At 38.2% G+C, this 25,045-nt stretch overlaps 1 protein-coding gene across 2 annotated transcripts in view; it reads left to right on the top strand.

Moving 5' to 3' along the window:
• The first annotated feature begins 4,045 nt into the window (after window positions 1–4,045).
• The window catches only part of LOC119731317 (choline O-acetyltransferase-like), a 37,876-nt gene continuing 16,876 nt past the window's right edge, over window positions 4,046–25,045 (top strand). Inside the window, exons 1-4 of one of the 2 annotated variants that reach the window (XM_038204469.1) lie at window positions 4,140–4,264; window positions 16,661–16,712; window positions 23,151–23,345; window positions 24,243–24,361. In XM_038204469.1, coding sequence (XP_038060397.1) covers window positions 4,224–4,264; window positions 16,661–16,712; window positions 23,151–23,345; window positions 24,243–24,361 — 407 coding nt within the window. In that variant the 5' untranslated portion in view covers window positions 4,140–4,223. Of the gene's footprint in view, window positions 4,265–16,660; window positions 16,713–23,150; window positions 23,346–24,242; window positions 24,362–25,045 lie in introns of both variants that reach the window. The other variant, XM_038204468.1, reaches the window with a different exon arrangement.

Genomic DNA, 25,045 nt, shown 5'->3' with positions numbered 1-25,045 from the left:
TTTTATTGGGAGACTAAATTGGCAAACTGTCATCACTACATGTAGTTTGGAACCCAGTGCATGTGTTTATATAGTACCATGTACATGTGGATTCAAACACTAAAATGCCACTTTTGCAATATACCCCATAATCCTTCATTTTTTGTGCGACTTCATCATTGCCTGCATGAAAGAGATTTTTTCCCAATTCTTTTCTTTCAGTATTCTAAACTTTGTGCGACATGTGCCTCCTGCCTAGTTTAAAATGTCCACACTTATCTCACACCGCGCGGTATGCGCATCGTACCCCCTTTTGAAACTACCGCACTAATCTCATTTAAATTTAGCAATAGGGCTTTCAGTTTCCATTGTTGTTGTATTCGACATGGGCGTAGCGAGGGGGGGGGGGGGCAAGGGCCCCAAGCCAAAAGGGGGAGACGAAAAAAAGAAAGAAAAAGAGGTGTGAAGTTATATTTGCTATTAATTTAATACACATGTAACAAAATAGGCGTCTGTATGGGTGTCAATGGGGGTGGGATAAGCAAATGTCCCCCTGCCCACCCGAAAACAAAATGATCAATTGGGAATATGCTTGAGAGGGTAAAAGGCATTTGGGGGTTAATTTGCTTTGCCTTCGCGAGGGGGGGGGGGGGGGGGGACAAGAAAGAAAAACATTGATATTGCTGTTAATTTCATGGGTGGGGTTGGGTACATGTCCCCCTGCCCGCCCTCGAAAAAAATGATCAATTGGGAATATGCTAAAAAAGTACCGGGATTTTTTTTGTATGAAAAATGTGCTTTGACCCCATCTAGAAAAATCTTGGCGACGCCTATGGCTCCAAGCTTCGTTTTGAGAGGACATATCAAATTCTATCTCCAATATGCGCGTTTATGGATGGTTTAACATTTTACCGCAATCCATGAAAGAAAAAAAATTGGCCTATACTTCACAGACGACAAACATTGATATTTAAGATTGGAGACTAATCAATCTGGTGACTTTTAAAGTAGTTTTAACGAAAAATAATAATGGGTACTTATATAGCGCTTTTAATTAAAGGGAATATACATCATTTGCTTTTGCTGTAATTTTCAGAAATGGACGGAATTGGGGAGTTGGAAATATATAGCAAATATAGTTACACTGACTTTTTTTAGGTTTTGGGTTCGAAAATGTTATAAAAACCAAGAAAAACGATCATTTTCCTGTAGTCTGTTTCCATATAAGAAGAAACAGAACAGTTTACATACATTGGGGAATTGTAAGGTCAGGGAACCAGTATAGCTGGCTCGTACCCGTTCATAGGTTTGTAATCGATTGCAAACAAGTGCGATGGTCAATTGGGGCCAGTATTTGAAAAAAAGCCAGTTGTTTCCAACGCTGATCGGCCGATCAGCGTTGGAAATTGATACAAAAACACCACTTTTCTTGAAAATGACAGTATACCAGGTGCCATGATTTTACAGGATGCTTTACACTGTCATTCACTGACAGTCCAGCAAGGTATTTCAAAATTATTTGGTAGTTTTATTTTTTGATGTTTGCAAATGTTGTACTTTCCCTTTAAGATCAAAGCGCTTTACATTATTATTACCGTTGATCATTCGGCAAATGAGACATTCGAAATACAATATCAGCTCCCTTGGCAAGGGCGGATCTGGGGGGGGGGGCAATGGGGGCCATGCCCCCCCCCCAAAAAAAGAACCCCCTTTTTTTTGGTGTGAAGTCGCAATAAAGGCAGGTACTGCATACACCACCATCTTTTCCTCAAAAAACATTTGATTAAAGTGGTCAGCAACTGCCTCAGATCGCACCACAGAGCGTCTAGAATCCCAAAATAAATCGGGGCCGCGAATCCCACTTTTTGGGGGACCAATTCCCCCCCCCCCCCCCTTAAAATTGTGTTTTGGATCCGCCCTTGTCCCTCGGGAGTATACTTCTCGATGCAGCCACTTCGGCGCAAGGCAGCTAAAATCAATAACAATCTCTGCCCTCACATGTGTCCATTTGTAGTCCAATGAGTCACAAATTAAGTGCTTTGCCCAAGGGCAGACGCACCACAACCCCAAGGCGAAATAAGAATTATTTTATTTCATACACTTCTCTCTTTTTTCGCCATAACTGATTGCAATAGTACCTCACCAGTTTTGCTCTCATACCTAAACGGAGAAGTTTCCAACAGTTCGTACAATGTAGCCACGAACCATTCTTTCGTTGGCTCAGAGCAAACTTTGTATTACGCCCTGCAAAAACAAGAAAGCCATAATAAAAACATGTAATTTCAGATGATAAGCATATGTTACATAAACTCCAGGGACTCAGAGGCTCCGTCAAATTCCAAATTGAAGTCTATCAACACTGTTTCTGTTTTTGAGTAGTCATAGTGTGAACAAAAAAAATAGATCATGTCCCCCATATTAGGCAGCTTTTTTCTGCTTCTCATACTTTGACTGGATGGCTGGCTTTAAAAAAGTTGTCATCACAAATTAATATTCATGAGTAGAAACGAGGAAGAACAACTGTTTTCATCAAAAACAAATGGACAATAATTTCACCCTCTCATTTCCTACAAGCCTCCTTCAAACAGATTTAGAGGGGGCGGTTGCAATCCCCTCCGCCGTTCAGCAGCTGCCTAATTTTATAAACTATTAAAATGGGACCAACAAATAATAGAGCAAACTTTAATTATGCTCTGCACAGGCCAAAAAGCCACAAAATGCATTATTTTTTTTTTGGGGGGGGGGAATAAGCATATTATGTTGCTTGTGCAGAAAATTAATGATCCGTACAGTCTGGCTACGAAACATTCTTTCGATAATTCAGAACATAATTTTATTACGTCTGCGCAGAGACAAAATAGCCATAAAACGTCTATTGTTTTAGATGATAGGCATGTGATACATTAACTCCAAGGACTATAGAGGCTCTGTCAATCTCTTCTTACCAGGACCTATTTTATACTAATATCCTTAGAGTACTTTTTCTATTTTTTGGGACAAAACTGATTGTAATCACGTCACTATTTCCTGTCACACTTTAATGCGGGAGAGTCCTTACAGTGTTTCCACGAACCATTGTTTCAATAGCATACAGCCATCTTTTATTATGCCCTGCAAAGACCAAAAAGCCACAAAATGCATTATTTTGTTTCGAAAATGAGCATATTTTGTTGCTTATGCAGAAAATTAATGATTCGTTTAAAAGTCACGAACCGTCCTTTCGATGATTCAGAGTATAATTTTAGTACGTCTGCGCAAAGACAAATCGGCCATAAAACGTGTATTTTTGGATGACAGGCATGTGTTACATTAACTCCAAGGACTTTAGTGGCTTCGTCAATCTCCAAATTGAAGTTTGTCGTTTTTATTTTCGGGTAGCCATGTGCAGCACAAGAAATGCGCTCGTAACATCTCGACTGGACCATGCAAACTCACTCCTGTTCGGTATAACATCTGCTGACTGCAAACGCCTTCAACGGATCCAAAATCGTGCTGCTAAACTGTTTTATCAGGCTGGAAAATATGACAACGTCACTCCCATCCTCCACGATCTTCACTGGTTGACAGTCACCAACCGAATCAAGTTCAAACTTCTGACCCTCGTTTACCAATGTCCTAACACTGACTCTGCACCTTCATACTTAACCGAACTCATTCAGCTTTACAAGCCGACCAGAAGCCTCCGATCATCTACTAACACCAGATTACTTCATGTACCGAAAACTTGCACTTCCTCTGGAGAGAAAAGCTTCCACGGTGCTTCCCCAAAACTCTTGAACAATATACCCTACATCATCCGCCACTCTAGCTCATAGCAACATTAAAAAATCCCTGAAAACCTGTTTCATTAATCTGTTTAATTGATATGTTATTGCTTACTCATGTATTTTGCATATGGTTGATTTCTTGTTCTGGTTTTGTTTTGTTGGTTTTTGGTTTTTCGTCAATTTTTGTGTAAAGCGCTGTGGAACTTTCTATGACAGTTAGAGCGCTATATAAATGTTCTGTATTATTCTAAAATTTCAAATTCCCTTTTTTTTTTTTTTTTTTTTTCAAAATCTTACAGGTATAAAACCGCAACCAGGCACAGCCAAGAGCTGGAGCCTTGATGAGTTCCCTGGTAGCCATCAACCAGCACCGACCCATGCCTGTTACAAACGGTGTCACCCCTGGGAACCAGCGAGAAGCAAAAAAGGCGCCAGGTGGGTACATGAACCACGTGACCACCGACAGGTACGTGGCCAATGGCGACCTCGATGATGACATCAATAACCCCATCCAGCTGGTAAGTATTGATTTTTGTTTAACGTGAACCTCATGACTTTGTCTTAACGTGTATTTCGTCACATGGTGTCCAAGAAGTCAATGACCCCTCGGCATCTGTGAAAAAAATCAGTAACGTCAACAACTATGCTAAATAAGACGAGATACAGTTGTTTTGGTGTCTTGCATCTGTCATATATTTTAGTAGCTTGGTTCAGGTTGAGTAAACGAAGTAGCCACAAAAAAAATCAAAAACAAGTCCTGCATTGTTCATTTCATGTTGACGGAGGATAATACTTTAGCACAAAATGTATCTTGATCTTGGAATTTTTAATATTAATTTACAAATATAAAATCTATGAGACGGTGTTGTGCCCTGTAGAACACTTGTCTATGTAACTGTAATAATTGTTTTTACTTAATGGCGGTTTTCTACTAGTCTGAGTATCACCCGTTATTCCCGGAGCAAGACTCCTGTATAACGTCTGATATGTCTAGACATATACATATATGCAAGCCGCGCGCCAGCCAATTGGAGTCGACTTTACTAAATCGTGACGTGGGTCTATGATATGTGAGCAGATTCGATGATTAATAAGGCAAGACCCCGCCTTTTGACCTCCTAGATTTTGACCAATGAGCGGGCGCTTTCTATATCGGGTCTTCGGTCATTCACCCTTTGCGCGTCATAGACAATGGATTAAAAAAACCTGCATCACGCACACTGTATCATGTAACGTGATAATGTGCCCGGTTGTTGTTGCATTACAAAACACTGCATTCGAATTGACCAATCAAACCATTTAGTCTTGATTTAGGAATGAAATGACGTCACGATTTAGTAAAGTCGACTTTAGTAAAGTCGATTGGCTGGCGCGCGGCTTGCATATATGTATATGTCTAGACATATCAGACGTCATACAGGAGTCTTGCTCCGGGAATAACGGGTGATACTCAGACTAGTAGAACACCGCCATTAAGTAAAAACAATTACAGTCACTAAATACCGAACAAAACATGTTGTTTAATTGAGAATTCATTCACAAATAGGCCACGAAATCTTGTGCCAACAGCTCTTATCTCCAGACCCACTATTTCCACATTATGACGATTGCTTCAACTCCCAGACACAGATAGTGCACGAGATTAAGCAAGCAATGAGTAATCGATGCACCATTAAAATTAGCATGTTCATAGTGATCTGTCTTATCTGGAATGTCATCGAGGGCCCAAGGGGTTCTAAATATATACATATTTATATAATTGCTAATGTTTGGCAATCAAGATAAAATTGCCAATTTTAGCAACAATCAAGATAGGTGAAACCGGTCTATGAGAATACGCAAACAAGGAGGTATACAGGGCGGTGCAAAAAGAAGGAAACCCACTTTGGACAGGAATTTTAACCTGCTTAGCTTACTGAACTTATTTGGACTGTTTTTTTTGTGTTTATAATGTAGTAAAGTATAACTCTTTAACCTTACGTGGTGAAAAAATAATCTTTAAAAAAAATCGCAAGAATAGTGTTATTTTGCTAATTTGAATACAAGTCACCAAAAATCACTGTTGTCCACGTGTAAGTCTAGAGTAGATTTGTTTATCTTCAAAGCAAGCTCCGGTGTCATGGCAAAAACTGTCCGGTGCCAAATAGTGTCCGCTTATATAATTTTAGCGTGCATCATATGGCGTGCTTGCGGTCAGCTTCCAAGACGTCACGAATGAAATCGTTTTTCATCTTAGTTTCCTTTTAAAATTGTGTTTCTTAACTGTAACTTTTATATCTTTTATTATTAAACTGATTGTAGAATTTGTTCTGAATTGATATTTCCGACACTGAAACTCAAATTCGGCTAAAAGCTTTGTGTTTGCGTGTCAGGTCACGCGTGTACGTGTGTAGAGTATAGCCTGTGCGAATTATTCGTCTGACTGCTAAATGACGGTTTCTCTCACGTTTGAGCATCGTTTGGTGCAGTATTTGGCAAGAAAATTGACGAACAGTATCGTAAGAACGGACTGAAATCCGTTCTATAATGCATGACAGCGCTCGGACACCATACATATATTTAGCACCGGACACGACTTGTCCTGCGTGTGCTTGCTCAGCAGACACTATTTGGCACCGGACAGTTTTTGGCATGACACCGGAGCTCAGTCAAGCGGATGGAATAAAGCCGTCCGTGGACAAACAGGTTTGGCACATGATGTTTTTTTAAACTACCATATCTCAGAGACAAAATATGCATTTGCAATCATTTTTTCGTTACTTTTGTTTAAAGATCAATATTTTAATACCATTAAATTGATTTTGTGAAATATGCTTAACAAGTAGTTCAAAAGTGGGTTTCCTGTTTTTTGTGCACCACCATGTAGGAGGAAAAGGGCTGCTTTATCCGTTTCAATTGCCCTTACTCATCCCTAAGCTACGAGAAGTAAATATCAGCATTAGCGATAAATTAGTTCTATTCAAATTATAAAAAGAACAATATATTTGATGGCTGTATTTAGTAATTTATTTTAATAATTGTACTAAGCGATTTTATCATTAAGCTAAAGCGAACACCCTCGTTTCTGTTTTGTTACAAATTTGGTTTGTTTTTATATCAACGTATACTTTTGTATCTCAGTAGCATATGTTTATTTGAGTTTCCATAACAAAGATTAAAGAAAACACATTTTTATAAACATATACGCTCAATGTGATTATTGAATGCGCTACATGCATGGACAGGATGGATTTCGGATTTTTATATATATTATATATTTGTAAAATAGTACCTTTGTTTAAAATGTGCATTTAAGGCAGTAAACACGTCCGCAAGCGATGACTAGCCTTGCATTGTGATATTATTATTATAATTATTATGATAGTGTTATTGTATTGTAGGGATCTGTATTCACATAAAATAACTGAAAGTACATCCAGCTGCATCTAATAGATTGTTATGATAAGAAAAGTGCATTCCACGCGTTATGAAACATGCATATCTGAATGAATTTGGTACTGAGCATGAACTTGATTGGAATTTCCTTCAAATGTATAATGTTGTAAGTTTTTTTTAAAGAATTGTCAACAATAACAGTGATTTTGATTAATTTACCAGCGATATAAAATTGAGAATTATTCAGCTGGTTAAGTAAAGAACACTAGAGCTTGTTTAATAACCTGATAATAAGGATTTTTTGAAAATTGTATTTATGTATTTACTTGTTTTATTTCTTTACTCAGGGTATGCCCAAACAGTTAACAACTGGTTTTCATTTGGGCCTTGGTTTTGTACTGAATTATTCAATAATGTTAAGTAAAGTTAAAATCATCAGGAAAAGTACATTGGTGAAACATACGATGAACATAAATATTTACAAAACAAGTACACGTCTCTCCGAAACATTAAAGAAAAGCAGATATACATTGTACAATTTGTTTAAATTGAAAAAGGCATGAATTACTGATCACGGGATGGGCGAAAATCCCACAAAGCTTTTTGAAAAGGAAAAAAAAACACGGGAAATTCCCGATCCGGCTCCAAATTAATACCATTGCAACCAAGTATATAACTCCGTAGATCAGCGCATTTTGAACTAAATATCCCTCACTTCTGGCTTTGCGTAGTTCTGAATTTGAATGTACCTATAGGGAATCAATAGTTCTATAGGCAATAGCAAACAGTGGCCGATTTCATATAATAAAAACGTTAATGACGGATATCATGAAGGGCGCTGACTTGTGTCCTCTACCAAAGCAATGACCTATTAAAGAATCCACACATTCTTACCTTTGCAAATCGAACGCCATATTGACCCTTGGTGGCGCTGTTTCTGATAAAACCCCAATGATAAATGCCCCATTTAAAAAAATTCAGGAAAAAATGCTCACAACTCTCTGAGGTGTTCAAGACTTACATCAAATTAAAGCTTATTACATCATCTTTCATTTTCTGTCAATTTTCTGGGAGGTAGCCAATGACTTTTGGGAGAAAATTCCATCCAAAGATGATCACCCCTAAAAGCAGTCCTGAAGCCCATCGCCATTTTGAAAATGGACGTCTGCGCTCCAGTTCAAAATAGAGCCGTTTTAGGGCCTAATCATCATCCACATTTTGCAGCAATACGAGCTCGCAGTCCTCTGCACGGCTTCCACACATATTTTGTGCAAACCCTCAAGTTCATGGCCACAATATGCTAAAATACCGAAGAATTTGAGGGCATGCAACTCGTGATTTGGCCGGCGTAGGCAATTACGGACCGATTTACTGGTCTTAAGTGTGTGTTTACTTGGTACTTGGTTGGTTCTTGGTACTTGGTTGGTACTTAACTTGGTACTTGGTTGGTCTGCATCCTTACGCAGTTATGCGTAGTGTATAACGTACGTATCCACGCTTGACACCATGCGGTTCGCAATTAATGCTCATTTTAAGTTCCAAGATATTTTAACAAATGGCCTTGGTGTTTTTCTCTCCTTTCAGATTTTAACATCCATTTTTACTCCTATTTGTAGTCATGTTGACTGGGGGACATTTTATATGATCGACACTTTCTTTGATCACCTAAATCCTAGTTAGAAAATATAAGCGGATTTATCCTCCTCCATATTCTTCTTCTGTAAATAATGAAAAGTATAATTTAATTATTATGATACAGGTGTCGTATACATTGAATGAACAATAGCCTTTTGTTATACTTCCTGAAACCAAATGGTTTCCTATTCATGTATAGAAAGGAAAAAAATTGAATATCAAATGTATTCTAAGAATATTCTATTCCATATTATTCTGTAAATATTTTACGGTATCATTTTAATGCTATTGTGCACGTGTAATATATATTATAAGATATTATCCGCTTTCAGACTGGGCTGAAATCAAATTGTTTCCTAAATGGTATAGAGTAAAAACCGTGAATATTGAATATTATTCTTTGAAATAATATTGTTTATTTTGTTGCATATTTCGTAAACATTTGATAGGCATTCCAAGTAAGAAAGGAGCATCCCGTCTGTAATACCTAGTCCTCAAATCTCGGCCGGGCTGCGCACTGCCTAATCGCAACTTACCGCGGCGTGAAATTGACGCATCGGCCCCAACGCGCCCTTGAATTCAATCAGGTAACTGATCCGCGGTCGGGCTAATTGGATGGTAAATTCTGCTAAGAGGCACGCGGAGGGATCCACACTTGCGCCCCGCTACCTACAAGATCTAATATTCCCTTGCCCGACATCCGGAGTAAATTTTGCATATTATCGAGCGGGTGAATTTCCTTTGAATTTATTCAGTTTGGCAAGTTAGTGTCCCCTGTTGTTGCTTTTTATATCCCCACAAAGTGTTTCTCTGTTAAAAAAATTATCCTTCTCAATTCTCCTTCTGTAAACGAAAAAAATAAAATTCTCTTTTCATTCCTCATGAAGAATAATAACGTGCTAACGAATACATTTAGATTTGTTTAGCCCTACAAGAAGCCATTGTATGGCAGTTTAAGTACAAACAGAAAATCTCGGCCGATTGACAGTTTTGCCCCTTCCTCATGCACTTTACACCAATACTTCAGGGACCTCTGAAGTAGGTAACATAGGCTTTAAGGCGTACAGTTGAACATTCATGCTACTTCAGTTTTACCCTTCCCATCATCGGAGGGTTCAAGTGCGTACATAATGTGACGTTGACGACTCTTAAGTAGCTTCAAATGCGATTGGCCCTCGTGCAAGCGTCCTATTTGGGTTCTCTGTTTGGGGCATTGATTGCCTGAACCACCTTCTATCTAAAGAACAGAAAATAAATCTGTCCTTTTGGCTCCGCCCCTTTAGTTCTGCTCTTTTTAGCAACATGTAAACAGGTGCATACGGAAAAAAAATATCATCTAGCAAATCCACTAAAATGTGCAGTATGTGAAAGGGTTTTTTTTTGTTAGTAATATTATTATATCACTATAGGTTTTCCCGGCTATTTTAAAAGTGTATCATTCGAATTCACCGTTTTTAATATTCAAATTCGTCAATCAACATCGATTTAGTGCGCTTCCAATGTTTAATTTCGTCTTTTGTCAGACAATTTCAAATTCAGTTTAAGCAAATTCAAACAATGAGCACACGTTTTCGGCCCGGAACATTCGATTTCGTCTCGTCGACACCACACCTTATTTTTCAGAAATCAAATTCTTCTAACTGATTTATATCAGACGAATTCGATCTCTGAATGCCGCCATTCAGCAACAGGTTAGACGAATTTGATCTCTCGATCCGGAGACTGAAGAGGGTGGCCAAACTTTGAAATTGAATGGTAAATGACTAAATTTGTTTTGTTAAAAGCGTGTGGCTTTTTTTCGGACGAAATTGCATGTAAGAGTTGGTGAATTTGAATGGAAAATGTTTTAAAGTAGTCGGGAAAACCTTTATTAATTATCATGCAAAAGCGCCCAGGGCATTGAAGCTCGCAAGCCCGAAGAAACTTGTACAGAGAAGACAAAGAGAAGAAATTAGTTTTAGAGTTGGGAGGTAACTCCAGAAGAATATTCTGGAGAACATCCATGGAATCAGGTAGGGATTGAAAATCCAATACACATATTGGCCCAGTGGGATTTGAACCCGGTTCACGGCGGAGGAAGGCGAGAAAAGTTTCACTATGCCAATATGAACCCCCTGTTAGGCCAAAAAAAAAAAAGTCTCCGGTTTCTGGTATGCGCGCGCGTCGCCGTAGCCATGCGCGTCGGCAAAATGAAAAAAGTTTTTTTTTTCAATAAAAGATGATGTCTCAAAACCGTCAGGTTTGACTGGAATCCTGCTGCTGCACAATTTTAACGTGTTTTTAGATGAGGTTATGATAGAGAATAAGCTTTATGTGGCCTCTCTGGACTCCCATATATTTGTACTAAGTTTAGTCGGGCACCATTTGCAGTCATCAGTCGGCATTTGAAGCAAAAAAGTCAGGTAAAAAAAAAAAAAAGCCGCGTCGCCGCCCCACTTTTTGGACAAGCTCCATACCAGAAACCGGAGACTTTTTTTTTTTGGCCTTAGGTATGGCATAGAGGCACATATAAATCGATTTATCGTATCTTACTTTATGAATGACCAAAGATCCCCTTAAGATACCATTGCACTTTTGAATAAAATCGCATTCTGTAACATTCCAAATCGAAAAGAGGACATTATTAAGCAAAGCGCCATCTAAACGTTTACCTGCGATTTCTTAATTAAACTAAACAAAAACATATCCTGATCACATCATCTTAAGCCCATCCCCACCCCACCAACCCCCTTACAAGAAACAACTCTTGAGGAAATCTGAATGAAGCAAGTCTGCCAATTCTCATTTCGGCAATTGGAGGATGGCGGATGGTATGTGTAGCTACATGTATATGCCAAGGTACTGATTCTATTTCGGCTTTTAATCAATCGACGAAGCCTCGATACTGCAATCCTCTTACCCGTCTTCAACCAAAGGCATAATCTCTCTCAATCGAATCACAATCTCTTGGAAGCTAATAATCCTCGCGTGCGATATTGAAATTTCCCCAAGATGTCCAGCAGAACCCGCTCGATACAAATCTAATTTATAGGCAGGATGCTCCGAAATGTTTTGCATCTATACAATTTGCACATAGAGTAAAAATGATCAATTTAAATGAGCAATTTTCTATGTTAGTAGCATGGTTCGATATCCAGAAAAGCATTTTATTATAATGTAGAAAGTGACTGGACGATTTGTTGTGAAAATAACTCTAATTTTAGTATGAAATACTTTGAAAAAGATCTACTTCAATTGCAACTTGAGTGAACATTATTTCTATATGTGATTCAATGAATTTCACTTTTAATCGTCTTGTCTCTTATTTCACTCGTTGATTTCACTCAAATAGAGTGAATTTTTACTCCTAAGAAATATGAGAGCATTCGGAAAACAAAAACAAGCTTTCTTCCCTTGAAACTCACTGTTTGGAGTCTCTCTTGCGAGAGTCTGTTGATATAATAATCCAGCCATTGCATCAATAGATTAGCTGCGAGTGATAATTTATTTCATGTTTGATACATGACACATGATTATCCCCAGTAGTAGGAGAACATGCACGGGAAAAGAAAATAGCAGCGTGAAGGGAGAAATAGGTCAAGAGACGGTGATCATGAAGCATAACGCTCTCACGACTCGAGTAGCTCGTCTGAAAGTCAACAAGCCGTATCCAGGGTAACCGATTGGGTATGGGGGAGAGGAAGGAACCTAAGTTGACTAAATCCCGTGACATCATGTCGGATCAGTCCGTGTTCACTCCAGCGTGGGGCTGAAGATTCGAGTTTCTCACTCCGGTGACTTATGTGGGAATCACCGTTATATTTTCATTCATTGGGGACCCAGATAAAAGTAGTAACATTCACGTCATGCTCAGCGAAGCGCTATTCACTTAAAGGGGCTTTCTCGTTGTGTGGCTGCCGTCGGTGGCTGAGTCTCATGTCATTCCTCCGGGCATGTGACCTAATAATTACGGCTTTTAAAAGTAAACCCAGGGTTTCCTACAAGGTGGGCATGTGACAGTACACTGTAAAAACAGTGTTTAGCATTTAAACACATCAGAACGTGTTTAGAGTTTAAAACGTTAAGAAATGTGTTTCAATTCTAAACGTTTACCACTTTTTAATGTTGTGAAACTAAACGTGTTTACGTTTTGGACATGTGTTTAGGATTGTATATCTAAATGCGCTTAGGAAGGTGTTTAAATGCTAAACATATTATTCATTGAACATGTCAAACGGATAATGCGTGTCACAGAAAAAAGGACATCTAAACATGTCATGATGCTAAACGTGTGGAAAAAGTGGGTACAGAATAAATGTTTAGAAATGTGTTTAAATCCTAAGCACCATTTTTACAGTGTAAGTAGAGGATGGGATACGTATTTAAATAAAATAAAAAAATCACTGCATATACTGAAATGAGAATTTCATGAACTTAACCTAAAATTGTATTTAAAGCTCCGTTGTCAACACATGAGAAAAGAAAGTAGTTTCAAAGTCGATGTTATTACTGTTTGCAAAAAATTCAAAGTTCATTTACTTTATATTGGTATTGACATTTTAAGCGGTTTCCTTTGCTGACATGAAACAGCCGTTCGCATACAGATTGGGAGGATGACAGAAAGCCGTTTATAGCCTGATACATATTAACCCAATAAATCAGTATCATTATTAATATAAATATTGGACACGTTGACGGCTTCTTAAGCCATGACTATGATTTGGTGTCTTAAGAATGTTGCCGCCTACAGTCAAGTATATGCAAAGGTTTCGCTGTGAGTGGTGCAAATATGTGTAATAATTTGCATGAACAACTCAGAACTATATATCCCTTAGCTACATTCAGATCAGAACTGCACACAGTGCGCAGTGATATTTAGTTCAAAATGCCCAGATCTACGGAGTTACTATACTTGGTTACCATGGTATGAATTTGGAGCCGGATTGGGAATGTCTTTTTCGGGGTTTTCGCCCATTCCGTGATCAGTAATTCATGCCTAGTTGAATGTTTATAATGTGTATATAACAAATGACGAGGAACAGTAATACGCGCATTGTGTTTTTCTCATATCTCGTTGAGCCCTTCAGACACGTACTTGAAAAAGATAACGATCTGCTACAAAAACAAAATGATCTGGCATGGACAGACACGTGCAATATCATCGATGAATCGAGGACAGGAACCAAATTGAGGACTCTTCGGTTAGAAAACGTGTACAAAACCAATGAGAGCTGTTGCGAAAAGTTAAGAGTATAAACAAAGGTTTATTGTGATTTATTGTATGGTTGTGTCGTGTGTGTGCCCAATTGATCTGGTACACGGTACCCTTTGGAGACATGGGTATAATGAGGAACAAAATATTGTATACGTCTCCACAGGGCAATTTTCTATAGGTGAATACGTCTCCACGAGGTTATCACGAGATAGATATATGGATTTTACTCAAAAACTAGGCGTTTCCAAGGTGTGTTGATTTGTCGCAAATTGAAGTATTTTATATAAGGGATATTAATTCCGAATTTAAGCCCAGGAAATTTATTCTGGTTAAAATAAGAGCATTTTGAAACTATATTTTCAAACTCATTTTTTTTTAGTACACGAGAACAAAAAAATTACTCCACAAGCATATAAATTCCAGTGTGAGTGTCCTTGGTCATGTATTGTTACTGTATCCAGTCATGTACGCTTGTTTGTCAATAGGTTAGGGTACAAACGCAACTCGCTTCACCTTATACCCAAATGTTGTCGTAAATGTTTTTTTTATCCAGTATTCAAGATAAATGTATATTATACAAACCTATATTGATGCACTAGATTGATGGCAAAATTGAAATAACTATTTCTAAAAAACTACAGTAATAATACAATATATATACAGGGTGTTTCAAAAAAAAAGGAAACCGAGCTTATTTTGTTGATTTCTCGGGTATGACTAATTATTTAGGAAAATGGTAACCACCATCTGTTACATAACCATGTTTTCTTTTTCTTGACACCACGAACTCCATTTTACCGTCACAGATGACTGAGCACCAAGTGATGTAACTGGCATGCCAAAAATGGCCTTGTACCACATGCACCATAAGATCCATTGACAGTTTTCAACATGTTGAAAATAACAAAATCCAGGACGTACATTATCAAAGTCATTTATTAAATTGCTAAAACATATCAAGGTTTATCACTGTCCCCGTTAACCCCACTGTCCTCCAACATGCCCCCCCCCCCCATTCCTTTCAACGCAAACCTCTGCCCTGGTTCTCATTGCTGTGAACGCATTCCTGATAACATCTCTCTCTCTCTCTCTCTCTCTCTCTGATAACTTTCAATTGGTCTTATGGTGCATGTTGTACAAGGCCATTTCAGGCATGTTACATCACTTGGTGCTCAGTCATCCGTAACGGTACAATGGAGTTCGTGGTGTCAAGAAAAAGAACAAATGGTTATGTAACAGATGGTGGTTACCATTTTCATAAATAATTAGTCATACCAGAGAAATCAACAAAATAAGCTCGGTTTCCCTTTTTTTTTTAAACACCCTATATAACAAAGAAACATTTTAGGAGAGTCGTTAAATTAATGGCCCGTGCAGAAGATAGGTAACTCTGTCCTATATTTCTGTTCTTCGCGTAAAAGCAATACATGTACTAGTTGGAAACGAATAAGAGTATACAACCGTCGAATATTGCTAGTAATGTTTATGACTGCTTGAATTCATATCACGATTTCTCAGGCAATGCACCTTCTGTCCGGTAAATCTTTGACGACCACGGATGTGCCAACCATATTCTCATTTACCAGTAGAAGTTGCTGACGAATGTGCCAACCATATTCTCATTTACCAGTAGAAGTTGCTGACGAATATTTGTCACGTTTTGGACGAGTAGTTAAATGGTAAACCTTCAAAGCATCTAAAACAATATAATGTTCCTAATGGTACTGATCATCTTCCATTCAGTTCTGAAAAAAATTGACTGGAATTGAAGAAAACACAAACCAGAGTTGAAGTTTAACAACAACAACAGCAGCAACAACAACATCAACAACAACAACAACAACAACAACAATAACAACAACACCAACAACGAATAATCAGAAGTGCTAACAACGAAATCAAATAATCAGAATTGCTAACAACGAAATCCACGTAGGATACCAAAACATTATGCATATGTTTTCTATGTTTTCACAAAATATATATACTGTAGTATCCATAGAGCTGAAACTTCAACGGAGTTGTTGTCTAACATCATACCGAAAACAATGTCTATATATCTTTATTTCTTCAATATTTTGAGATACTCGTTTTTTGTAAATATTAATGCTAGTCGCATGTTTCACCAATGTACTTTTCCTTACGAGTTTAAGTTTACTTAACATTGCCTAATAATTTTAATGTGTGAAGAGACCCAATGCAAACCAGTTCTTAAGTGTTTGGGCATACCCTGGGTAAAGAAATGGAATAGATAAATACATATGACTGGACTATGCGATGACTGTTTAAAGACTCCTCATGAATGAATATTCAGCCTCTATAACAAAATATCAAAATGGAATCCATTGCAAGGGTCTCAACATTAATGGTGTTCTGTAACAGGACGGTGCTCCAAAATATCATGTCCACAGTAAAAAAAAAAGTCAAGCATTTGTTGAGGGTATTTTGCATAAATACCAACTGCCTACATTCTATGGCAAATTCTTTCAAATATTTGGTAAATTTCTACTCAAATTAACCGTATAATGCTAATACAGTAAAAGTAACTTTATCCAGTGCTTTTACTTAACCCGTTTTTTTTCATTGACCGCGTAATTTGTCAGTCCCATAAGCGGGTAAGGTTCCAAACATGTTTATTTACCCCCCAAATGGATGTAGAACTGCATAAAACCTAACAATTGTGTATTTTCCTAATGATCTTGAATTGCAGTTCACCTCGGAACCAGACAAAATTGGCTAAAAAGTCGTCAGTGTCCAAGTCGGTAATTTACACAGTATATTCATGTGTAGAGTAAACAACGTGACTAATGTTAAAAATAACCCCAACAATTTGGTTGTGATAAACATTTTGATGCGTTGTGGATGCCGTAACCTTTATTTCAATTTAATGGACTTTTTAACAACAGCTTTTGTAAAAAAAAAAAAAAAAAAACATATACCCACACTATATGTGCAAATAATGCTAAAACAATAAAAGTAATTTAATCGCTAATACTAGTCCTAACAACGCAATATATATATATATATGAATAACAAAGTTTTACTAACTCTCATCGAAATTCATGGATGGAACATTTTACAATATCAGGATCGGGGGTGGGGGCAAAACTAGTGTGACCCCCCGTAAAACTTCTTGTACTTGCTCTTGAACGCTTTGGTCAATCGGCATGAAATTGGGTGACTTTTCCTTTTACTTGTATCGGGAGTAAATATGTTACCATATTATCTGTAGGATATCCACGGCTGCCATGGAAACCGATTTAAAAAGTGGCTCCCATTTGGGAGACACTTTAACATCAAAGTTATACCTTTGGGAGACATGTGGCATAAGGGAGACATTTCCATGTCTCCCTAATGCCTCAACTCCTATTTAGAGGCAACACTTTGCAGTCGCAATTATGGTCCATGCTTATGGTCCAATTAGTAAAAATACCTACATTCGTTGGGGTAGGATAAGGTAAAATTGGGGTTAGGGGTCAGGAAAGTCGGGGGGGGGGGAAATGAGCGAACAAGTCTCGGGGAATGTCTCCCTAATGGTATCTGTTTCGGTTATTATTATAAAGAAAAGCATTGAAATGTGAATTTTTGTGAGTCAAAACCATGTTTTCTTTGACCAAACCTATAACATATCAATTTCAGACTAAAATCGGCCGTCGCATAAAAAAATGGGACAAATACGAGGTACATTCACGAGGCCTCTTCAATGAAACCATTGTGCATGCTATTGTTCAAAAGCAACTGCCTCGTGACGGATTATCTTAACAATAGCTAGCACAAAGCTTTCGCCATTGAAGGGGGCCTCAATGATATAGATGTGATAGCGCGCCCAGATTTGTCTACTTTGCCACCATTATACAGTGTTGTATGATTCGAGTCCAGGTGTCGGACTCGAGAACGTCTTTTAGTCTAGAGACACAACTTCTGTGACTCGAACTCGACTCGATTCACAGCGGCAAATGACTCGGACTCAAGATTCGGACTCGACCATCATGACTCAGAAGACTCGTGACTCCCGAGTCACGTATATTTATTTAGCCCAACAAATTATCTTTTACAAACATAATGTCGATGTTATTTCCGAAAGTAACGTTAAAGCATCGTAAAAAAACCCTGAATATTGTTTGTGCAAATGATAACATTTGTTATTAAATACCCCCCCCCCTCAATATCCCACCAAAGCACATCACTTCGTATTGATTACATTTGTTTATATCCATTTCCATGCATATTCCTGCATGGCGTAGAAATGTGATTCAGACTTGAATCAAATTGCTCGGGACTCGCACTCGGACTCAATCCAGCGACACGAACTTGAATTCGACCCACATGACTCGAGACTCGGACTCGGACTCGACTAAAATGACTCGACTGCAACACTGCACATGAAGCATTAACAACAAACACTATTAAACCGCCCATGTTTCAATCATATATGCATGCAGAAAAGAGAAGTTGCTGAATGTCGGCATCACGTGAGTATGCTGGCAATCATATTGGTCGAGTTAACGTGCGCATGCGACATCTGTACCGCCTCAATAAGGTCCTCTTACCCGTGGACACCAGATTAATCTCAATTCAGGAAAATGAGTGAAATAGTTTGAATCATGTGAAAATTCCGAGCGATGCTTCTTAGAAAACAAACCCCACATCCTCTGTACTGTGTGAGTATGCAGTCGTGTGTGAACATGTCTCAGACGGGCGACCTTCAAACATCAAAGTGATGACAGCAAGCGGAAGTCAAGGTGCCAAACCGTATCACGCGGTAATGAAGCAAACAACTCATTTTCTGATCGATTACGTTCTGAAGAAGGATGAGCCGCGTAGTGTGGTAGCTTTCGACGTCACCATATATCTTATTAATTTTTTGCAGTCTTGTAATTTTTTTTATTTTTATATTCCTTCGACTGGCTGTCTCCTTTTCAATATCAGAAAACTATTAATTTCAAAAAAAGTTAGGGTAAGTAGTATGGGATTTTATTTCACGAGTCTGTTTAATGATATAAATGGAATCCATCATTGTTGGATCTTTGTTTTTTGGTACAAGCAATCAATTAAAAAAGTCAGGTTTCAGGTTTCAGGTTTCAGGTTTCAGGTTTCAGGTTTCAGGTTTATTTATTCCACAGTATTAATCCAACAAAAGTTAATCATAGAAAGTAATATATAAATAAATAAATAAATAAATAAATGGATATATAAAGATGCAATTAACGAACAAGTGATACTGCAGAGGGATCCATTAGGAAGCAAAGCTTGTAGCTTGTAAGTCCCTATATAAGGCAAACACGTGCATTGAGCCTACAGAAAGAAGATGAAAGAGAGGGCATGAGATTGGGAGACAAAAATACCAACAGGGCTCAGTGCACATGTTGCTTACAAAAGCTAAGTTTAACTTACAGATGTGAACAAACAAAAACAGACAAGTACCTAAGGGCATGGGCTATATACAATGTAGGCTCGCTAACTGGATTTAAATGAACAATTGCATTGCAGAGATTCAGCTATAAGCTTCTAACAAAATAGATTTGTAAATACGTTTAAAGGTCGAAATGTTTTTAGAGGCTTTAAGTTTATCAGGAACTGAATTCCAAAGCATGGGTCCCTCGTGTTTAACCGTTTTATGGGCAAAAGAAGTACGGGTGTATGGAATGTGAAAATTAGAGGCTTGACGAGTAAAGTAAGAATGAATTTCGAGATTCCGAGAAAAAATACTTTTAATGGAGGAAGGTATATTGTTACTGGCGACCTTGTACATGAGGGACCCAAGCTGATAATGATAAATATCATCGAGTTTTAAAGTTTTATGTTTTAAGAACAGGGGATCTGTATGTGCATTAAAATCTGAGAAGTTTATTATTCGAAGGGCCCGTTTCTGCAAGAGGAGAAGTCTGTTTAAATATTTGCCAGCGGCAAATAAGTCCATAAAATCATGCGAAAAACAAGGCGGTGAACATGTTACTTGAAAATGTTTATTCATAAATTAAATCATTTAAGCTGGAAAGACCTATGGTTGGTATAAAACAAGGGAATGATACTGAGCTTGACAGTCTGTTGGTAAGTGCTGATCCCAGAGAGGACCGGCAAATTGTCCTCTTTGTACCTGACTGACTGACGTACTGACTCACTGACTGGCACTTGTGAGCCGGGAGGTGCTATCATAAAGGGTGAGTAAAAAAAAAATGTCTCCAACAAAAACGGGAAAGGTTACAAGTTTGTCGTTCTCTTCAGCCAACATTAGATTTGGGTATGGATCTCATTCAGTACAAATTTCACTGATATTCATCCATGCCTGCAAATGATACAAGCCTTTCTTTGTGACCACCCCCAAAACACTACCAACACAATGTTCAGAATTGGCCTTTTGCTATGTACACAATGGCAACAATGGATCTCCAGACAATGAAGGAATTAAATGGAATAACAGAACAGGACATCAATCATTTGGAATTACATTTGAGCTTGAAACTAAATAGCAGATAAGGTTCACGTGTTCACTGTACTGCTGCTCGACCTTCCACCTGTCTGTCATTCAGATCAATGCATAGTTTTGCCCGAGTCCTCATGTCTGCAGTAGCTCTGCGGACAAACCGTGTTCTTCTAATGGCTTGGATTTCACCAGTAATTTGTTGGCGAAAATCCTGCAGGGTGTTTGGCATAATGTGGTACACCCAGTCCTGGAGAAACCCCACAGAAAAGAACATCTGGAGATTTCGGCGCCCCTTGTTCAGGTTCTTGTTGGTGCCATTAAATAACGTTAAAAACCCCTGTGGAAATATTGGAAAACATTCTGTCGGTAGTGTTTTAGGTTATTTGTTGCATGCACGGATGGATATCAGTGAAATTTATACTGAATGAACTCAATAGTCAAATCGAATGTTGGTTGAGGAGCAGAAACAAAAACTGGCAACCTTTCCCGTTTTTGTGGGAGACTCACCCTATATAGGAATCCCCGTGACGCCAATGATTGGGCTAAATCCGGCCTATTGTGTACAAAGTTGTATGAAAAGAATTTCAGGGAAAAATTTTCCTGAATTAACTATAATTTTGTAAGCTCTGGAACCGCTTTACTAGGCTTGCCTCGTCTGATTTTAAAGGTAGAATAGACATTTGGTGCGAATTTCTTTTTTTGTCATTTGAAGCAATAAAAGTGCTCAAATTTAAAGACGGGTGTTTAACAACTACTTAATGAAGGATTAGCTCTGTGAATGCGGTACGATTCGAGAGAAAAAACCCCAATATTTTCTGGATCTCGATTTCAATTCAAAAGTTGCCGAGTCATGACAGAATCCCAAAATCAGAATTCGGGACATGATTCGAGAGGTTTAGCAATACGTTGCGCGAGAGAAAAAAACATGATAAATGGCCTACGCGTTCGAGTCGCCGTTCGCGTAGTAAGACGTGCAGCTAAACTTCCCTAATAATGGCAACCGGGCACGCGTGTGCGTCGTGTCAACGTGCTTGCACCCATTCACGGATTCGCTCAATTACAAACCAACTGCCAACGGAAATTTCCAAAAATGTGTCTTTTGACGCATCATTGGGAATGACCGTTTTCTATTGTTTTCTTCAAATTGAAGGCCAGAAAGAATCATTTCACAGGGAGGTTAAGGGAGGTTAATTGCATTACAATCTTTATAAATCAAGTAAGCATTTCAACAATAATTTGGTGGGTTTCTTTTTTGATAGATGGAAGTGGTCCAATCTACCTTTTAATATTGGATGCTAGCCCTCCGTCGGGGTATTTCAAACCAACAGGGAAAAAAATCAAGGACGCTATTTAAGACGTGAAGTTGTCAGTGAGTTGTACATAACGGGGTGGAAGAGTCCTGCAATCTTACCATGGCGATTACAGACCGGTGAACGATCGCGGGGTTTGGTTCCGACAGCATGTGTCAATGCAAGCTTCTTAAGGGGTGTTTCATGTTTCAAAAGGTAGAATTGTTAGATGTGAATTGGTATTGGAATGACCTGTTCAAGAAGGAAATAACATGATCGCCGCAGTCGTGTGAAAATCAATCAGAATATCCGCCAAGTGCTATTGAAATACTTCATGTGGTCAGTTAGCAAAATCGTTTAAGAAATTTGAAGTAATATGTTAATTATTCAGTTTTATTTCATGAATAAGATTAATAAGGGAATAAATATGTGTTTGGCTGGTTTTAAACAAGATGTTTGAGACCGGTTCGGAGTCTGGACACTGATAATGACCCGATGTTTAAGACCGGCCACGTAACGGGCTCTCGACCAATAGGAATGGGTAAACGCACTGTCTTAGGTATTTATGAATGTACAATAACAGGTCCCTTACGATACTCACCATTTAATTAATGTGTTTATGCATTACTAATATATACGTTTCTGAAAAAACAAGATATTAAATGATTTAAGGTAAACTAAAATTGTGTTCAATATCCTACCACCCATGTTTTTAACTCTTTTAACAACTTTCTTTTTGTTTTGGTGCAAATCGTTTTTGTATTCATTAATGAATGTGCGTTTGTGTCGAATGTATTGAAACATGTCCATTTTAAAGGAATATGTATCTTAAGATTAACTTTCTAATTTATTATGGAAACAAAAACTAATTTGAAATAAAGAACGCGCTGGTACAAAACACCCTGTTAGATTATTTCGTCTGAACTGCTGTCATTTGGAAGAAATCATGAAATGTATGTGGTTTCCAACGATTGGTCAGTTGACTGATGTTTGGAAATAAAGACAAAATCTTCATTGTTTCTCGAAAAGTGAAATATTCAATAAGTTGCAACTTCAACAGGTTAGGTTTGTAACATTCTTCTTTGGATTTTGAGTGGTTTTTTTTTTTTGGGGGGGAGGGAGGACAAGAATAAAATGCATGAAACGCAAATGATGCTATATACCTTTCAAACAATCGTGGTCTTTCGCGCGAAGTTTAAAATGTTGGCATTGATTTTTATTCAAATTTCTCTCCTTTTTTCCCAAGAATTTGAACAAAGTTGCAATCCACAAGAAATGAATGTTCAAACACGAATTATGTCGCCTGCTCTAGTTTTCCTCTTTTATTTCCAATCACAGTTGACAAGTAAAGAATTACACAGTGACTTGAAAAGTGGAACAACACAAGCGTGTCTCAAATTGGTGGTGGTTATTTTTTTATTTCTGTTGTTTTATTATAATTTTTTTATTTGTGATTTATATTTTTTGTTTATTTTTTTTTATCACAGAAACCGCTTCCTCGTCTTCCGGTGCCTCCACTGCACAACACCTTGGCGGCATACCTGCAGTCACTAAGGGCAACGGTTTCCAGGGAACAGTATGCCATTACTGAAAGTTTGGTCCGGGAGTTTGGTAGACCAGGAGGGCCGGGGGAGTACCTGCAAATGAAACTATTGGAGTATGCAGAGTCCCAGGCTAATTGGGTAAATATGAATGGCCGTCCCCCACCCCCCTCCCCACCCCCCACCTATCCAGGGCCGCAAAAATCGCTGATCCGTTTCAAAAAATCTTGCGAAGGAAAGGCAGATTCGCAAAGCATTGTTGGTAGGTCACTTGCTATAAACTTCGTTTATGCATTCCGAACTCGGTCATGTTATACGCAGAAGGGAGTATTGATCCGGGTCACCAGGTAAGTGTAAGTTCAGGCGAGAACCAGTTGTCGATAGTGCTTGATTTGGAATGTAACTTACGCCTGCGCACTAATATCAACGTTCGAACGAATCTAGTCAAACGATGGTCAAAAGTCCTGGCTCGACGTTGTGCTTTATGACGGACGCAGCTACTGTAACCAGCGATTAAACCGTGGCCCATGTTTTTTGCCAAACATTAATTAGGCCTAATAAAGAATCGTTATTCGTGTTTCCAAATATATCGCAAAGATTGTTGAAAATACAAAATTACCAACGAACAGTACCAAAGACTTAAAAGAAATGCCTCATTCTCACATAATGAGGGTGTTAATATGTAATTCTTGGCAAAATTGTGTTAGTTGTTGTTCGTGTTCCTCATAAATGTGTGCAACTTCATTTCTGAACGGCAAATACCTTTAATTTGGAGATGCAAGTTCTTAAGACAAGTTCTTATCTTGCGGTTTCCTTGTATTTCAAAAGCACTTCATTCGGTATGATCTTAAACCTCCAGGTTCAGGACTACTTTGTTTACAGTCCTGCCAAGGTATAACTTTAGGCAGCCACTCACTCTGTAAGGTTTTATCAACTCCAGGTCTTATTAAAAAGAAGGGCTGGCGATATGCACAAGCAATTTATCTTCGGGCAACTCGAGTATCATTTATTAATATCGCCTGTGTTGTTGTGCTCCAGTCAAACAGATGGTGGCTGGATGACATGTACTTACACAATCATGTGTCACTTCCACTCAACTCGAACCCAGGGATGGTGTTTCCCAAGCAGCACTTCAAAGACGAGGGCCAGCGGCTAAGGTGGGTTGCCTCGTTCCCATGGACCGACGGCCATTTGCGTAATTAGGTACCTCTTGACGTCATTAGCAACTCTGCGTTGATGGCATATACCGCGTTTGTGGCAGGTGCAAGTATGGCCACACTTCAGATTTTTAGGATTCTCTGCACGGTGACTCGTATACCATATTTCCAAATATTGTTTCTAGAAAGTAAACACTCGAGCCGAAAGAAAGCACAGTTATAGAGTGGTCTTTGAATTGCATATACAGCTGTACCATAATTAATGAATTTACACATCGGAAGTCAAATCAAGAGTCTTTTGAAACGTAACTGATATATTATCATCCTTAAATTTAGTTGGAAAGTACTTTCCATCCCCTTTTTTAAGTACAAGAAAAGTGTTTGTCTAACAAAGTATTTTTCCAGAAAGATTATGTTTTTTGGGGTTGTTTTACATTATAGCACTGGACTCTAGGCTCTCCAAGTAGTATATTTAAATGAACTACCCATTTTTAAAATTGTATATGGAGAAAACACTTTTTCTCCTTATAAATACAGGTTGAGTCAAAAAAAGCGGAACCCAAACCCCAAAAATTATATTTAATATTCAACAAAATATGTAGCACCAAAAATAATAATGACTGGAAAGCCAATTTAATAAGCTACCTTTAGATGAAAAAATACTGAAATTCCTCAATCCGTTCA

Source organism: Patiria miniata, unplaced genomic scaffold (genome assembly GCF_015706575.1).
Source record: "Patiria miniata isolate m_02_andy unplaced genomic scaffold, ASM1570657v1 HiC_scaffold_23, whole genome shotgun sequence".
In the NCBI taxonomy this organism is placed as follows: domain Eukaryota; kingdom Metazoa; phylum Echinodermata; class Asteroidea; order Valvatida; family Asterinidae; genus Patiria; species Patiria miniata.
This window is presented reverse-complemented; position numbering and strand designations above follow the sequence as displayed.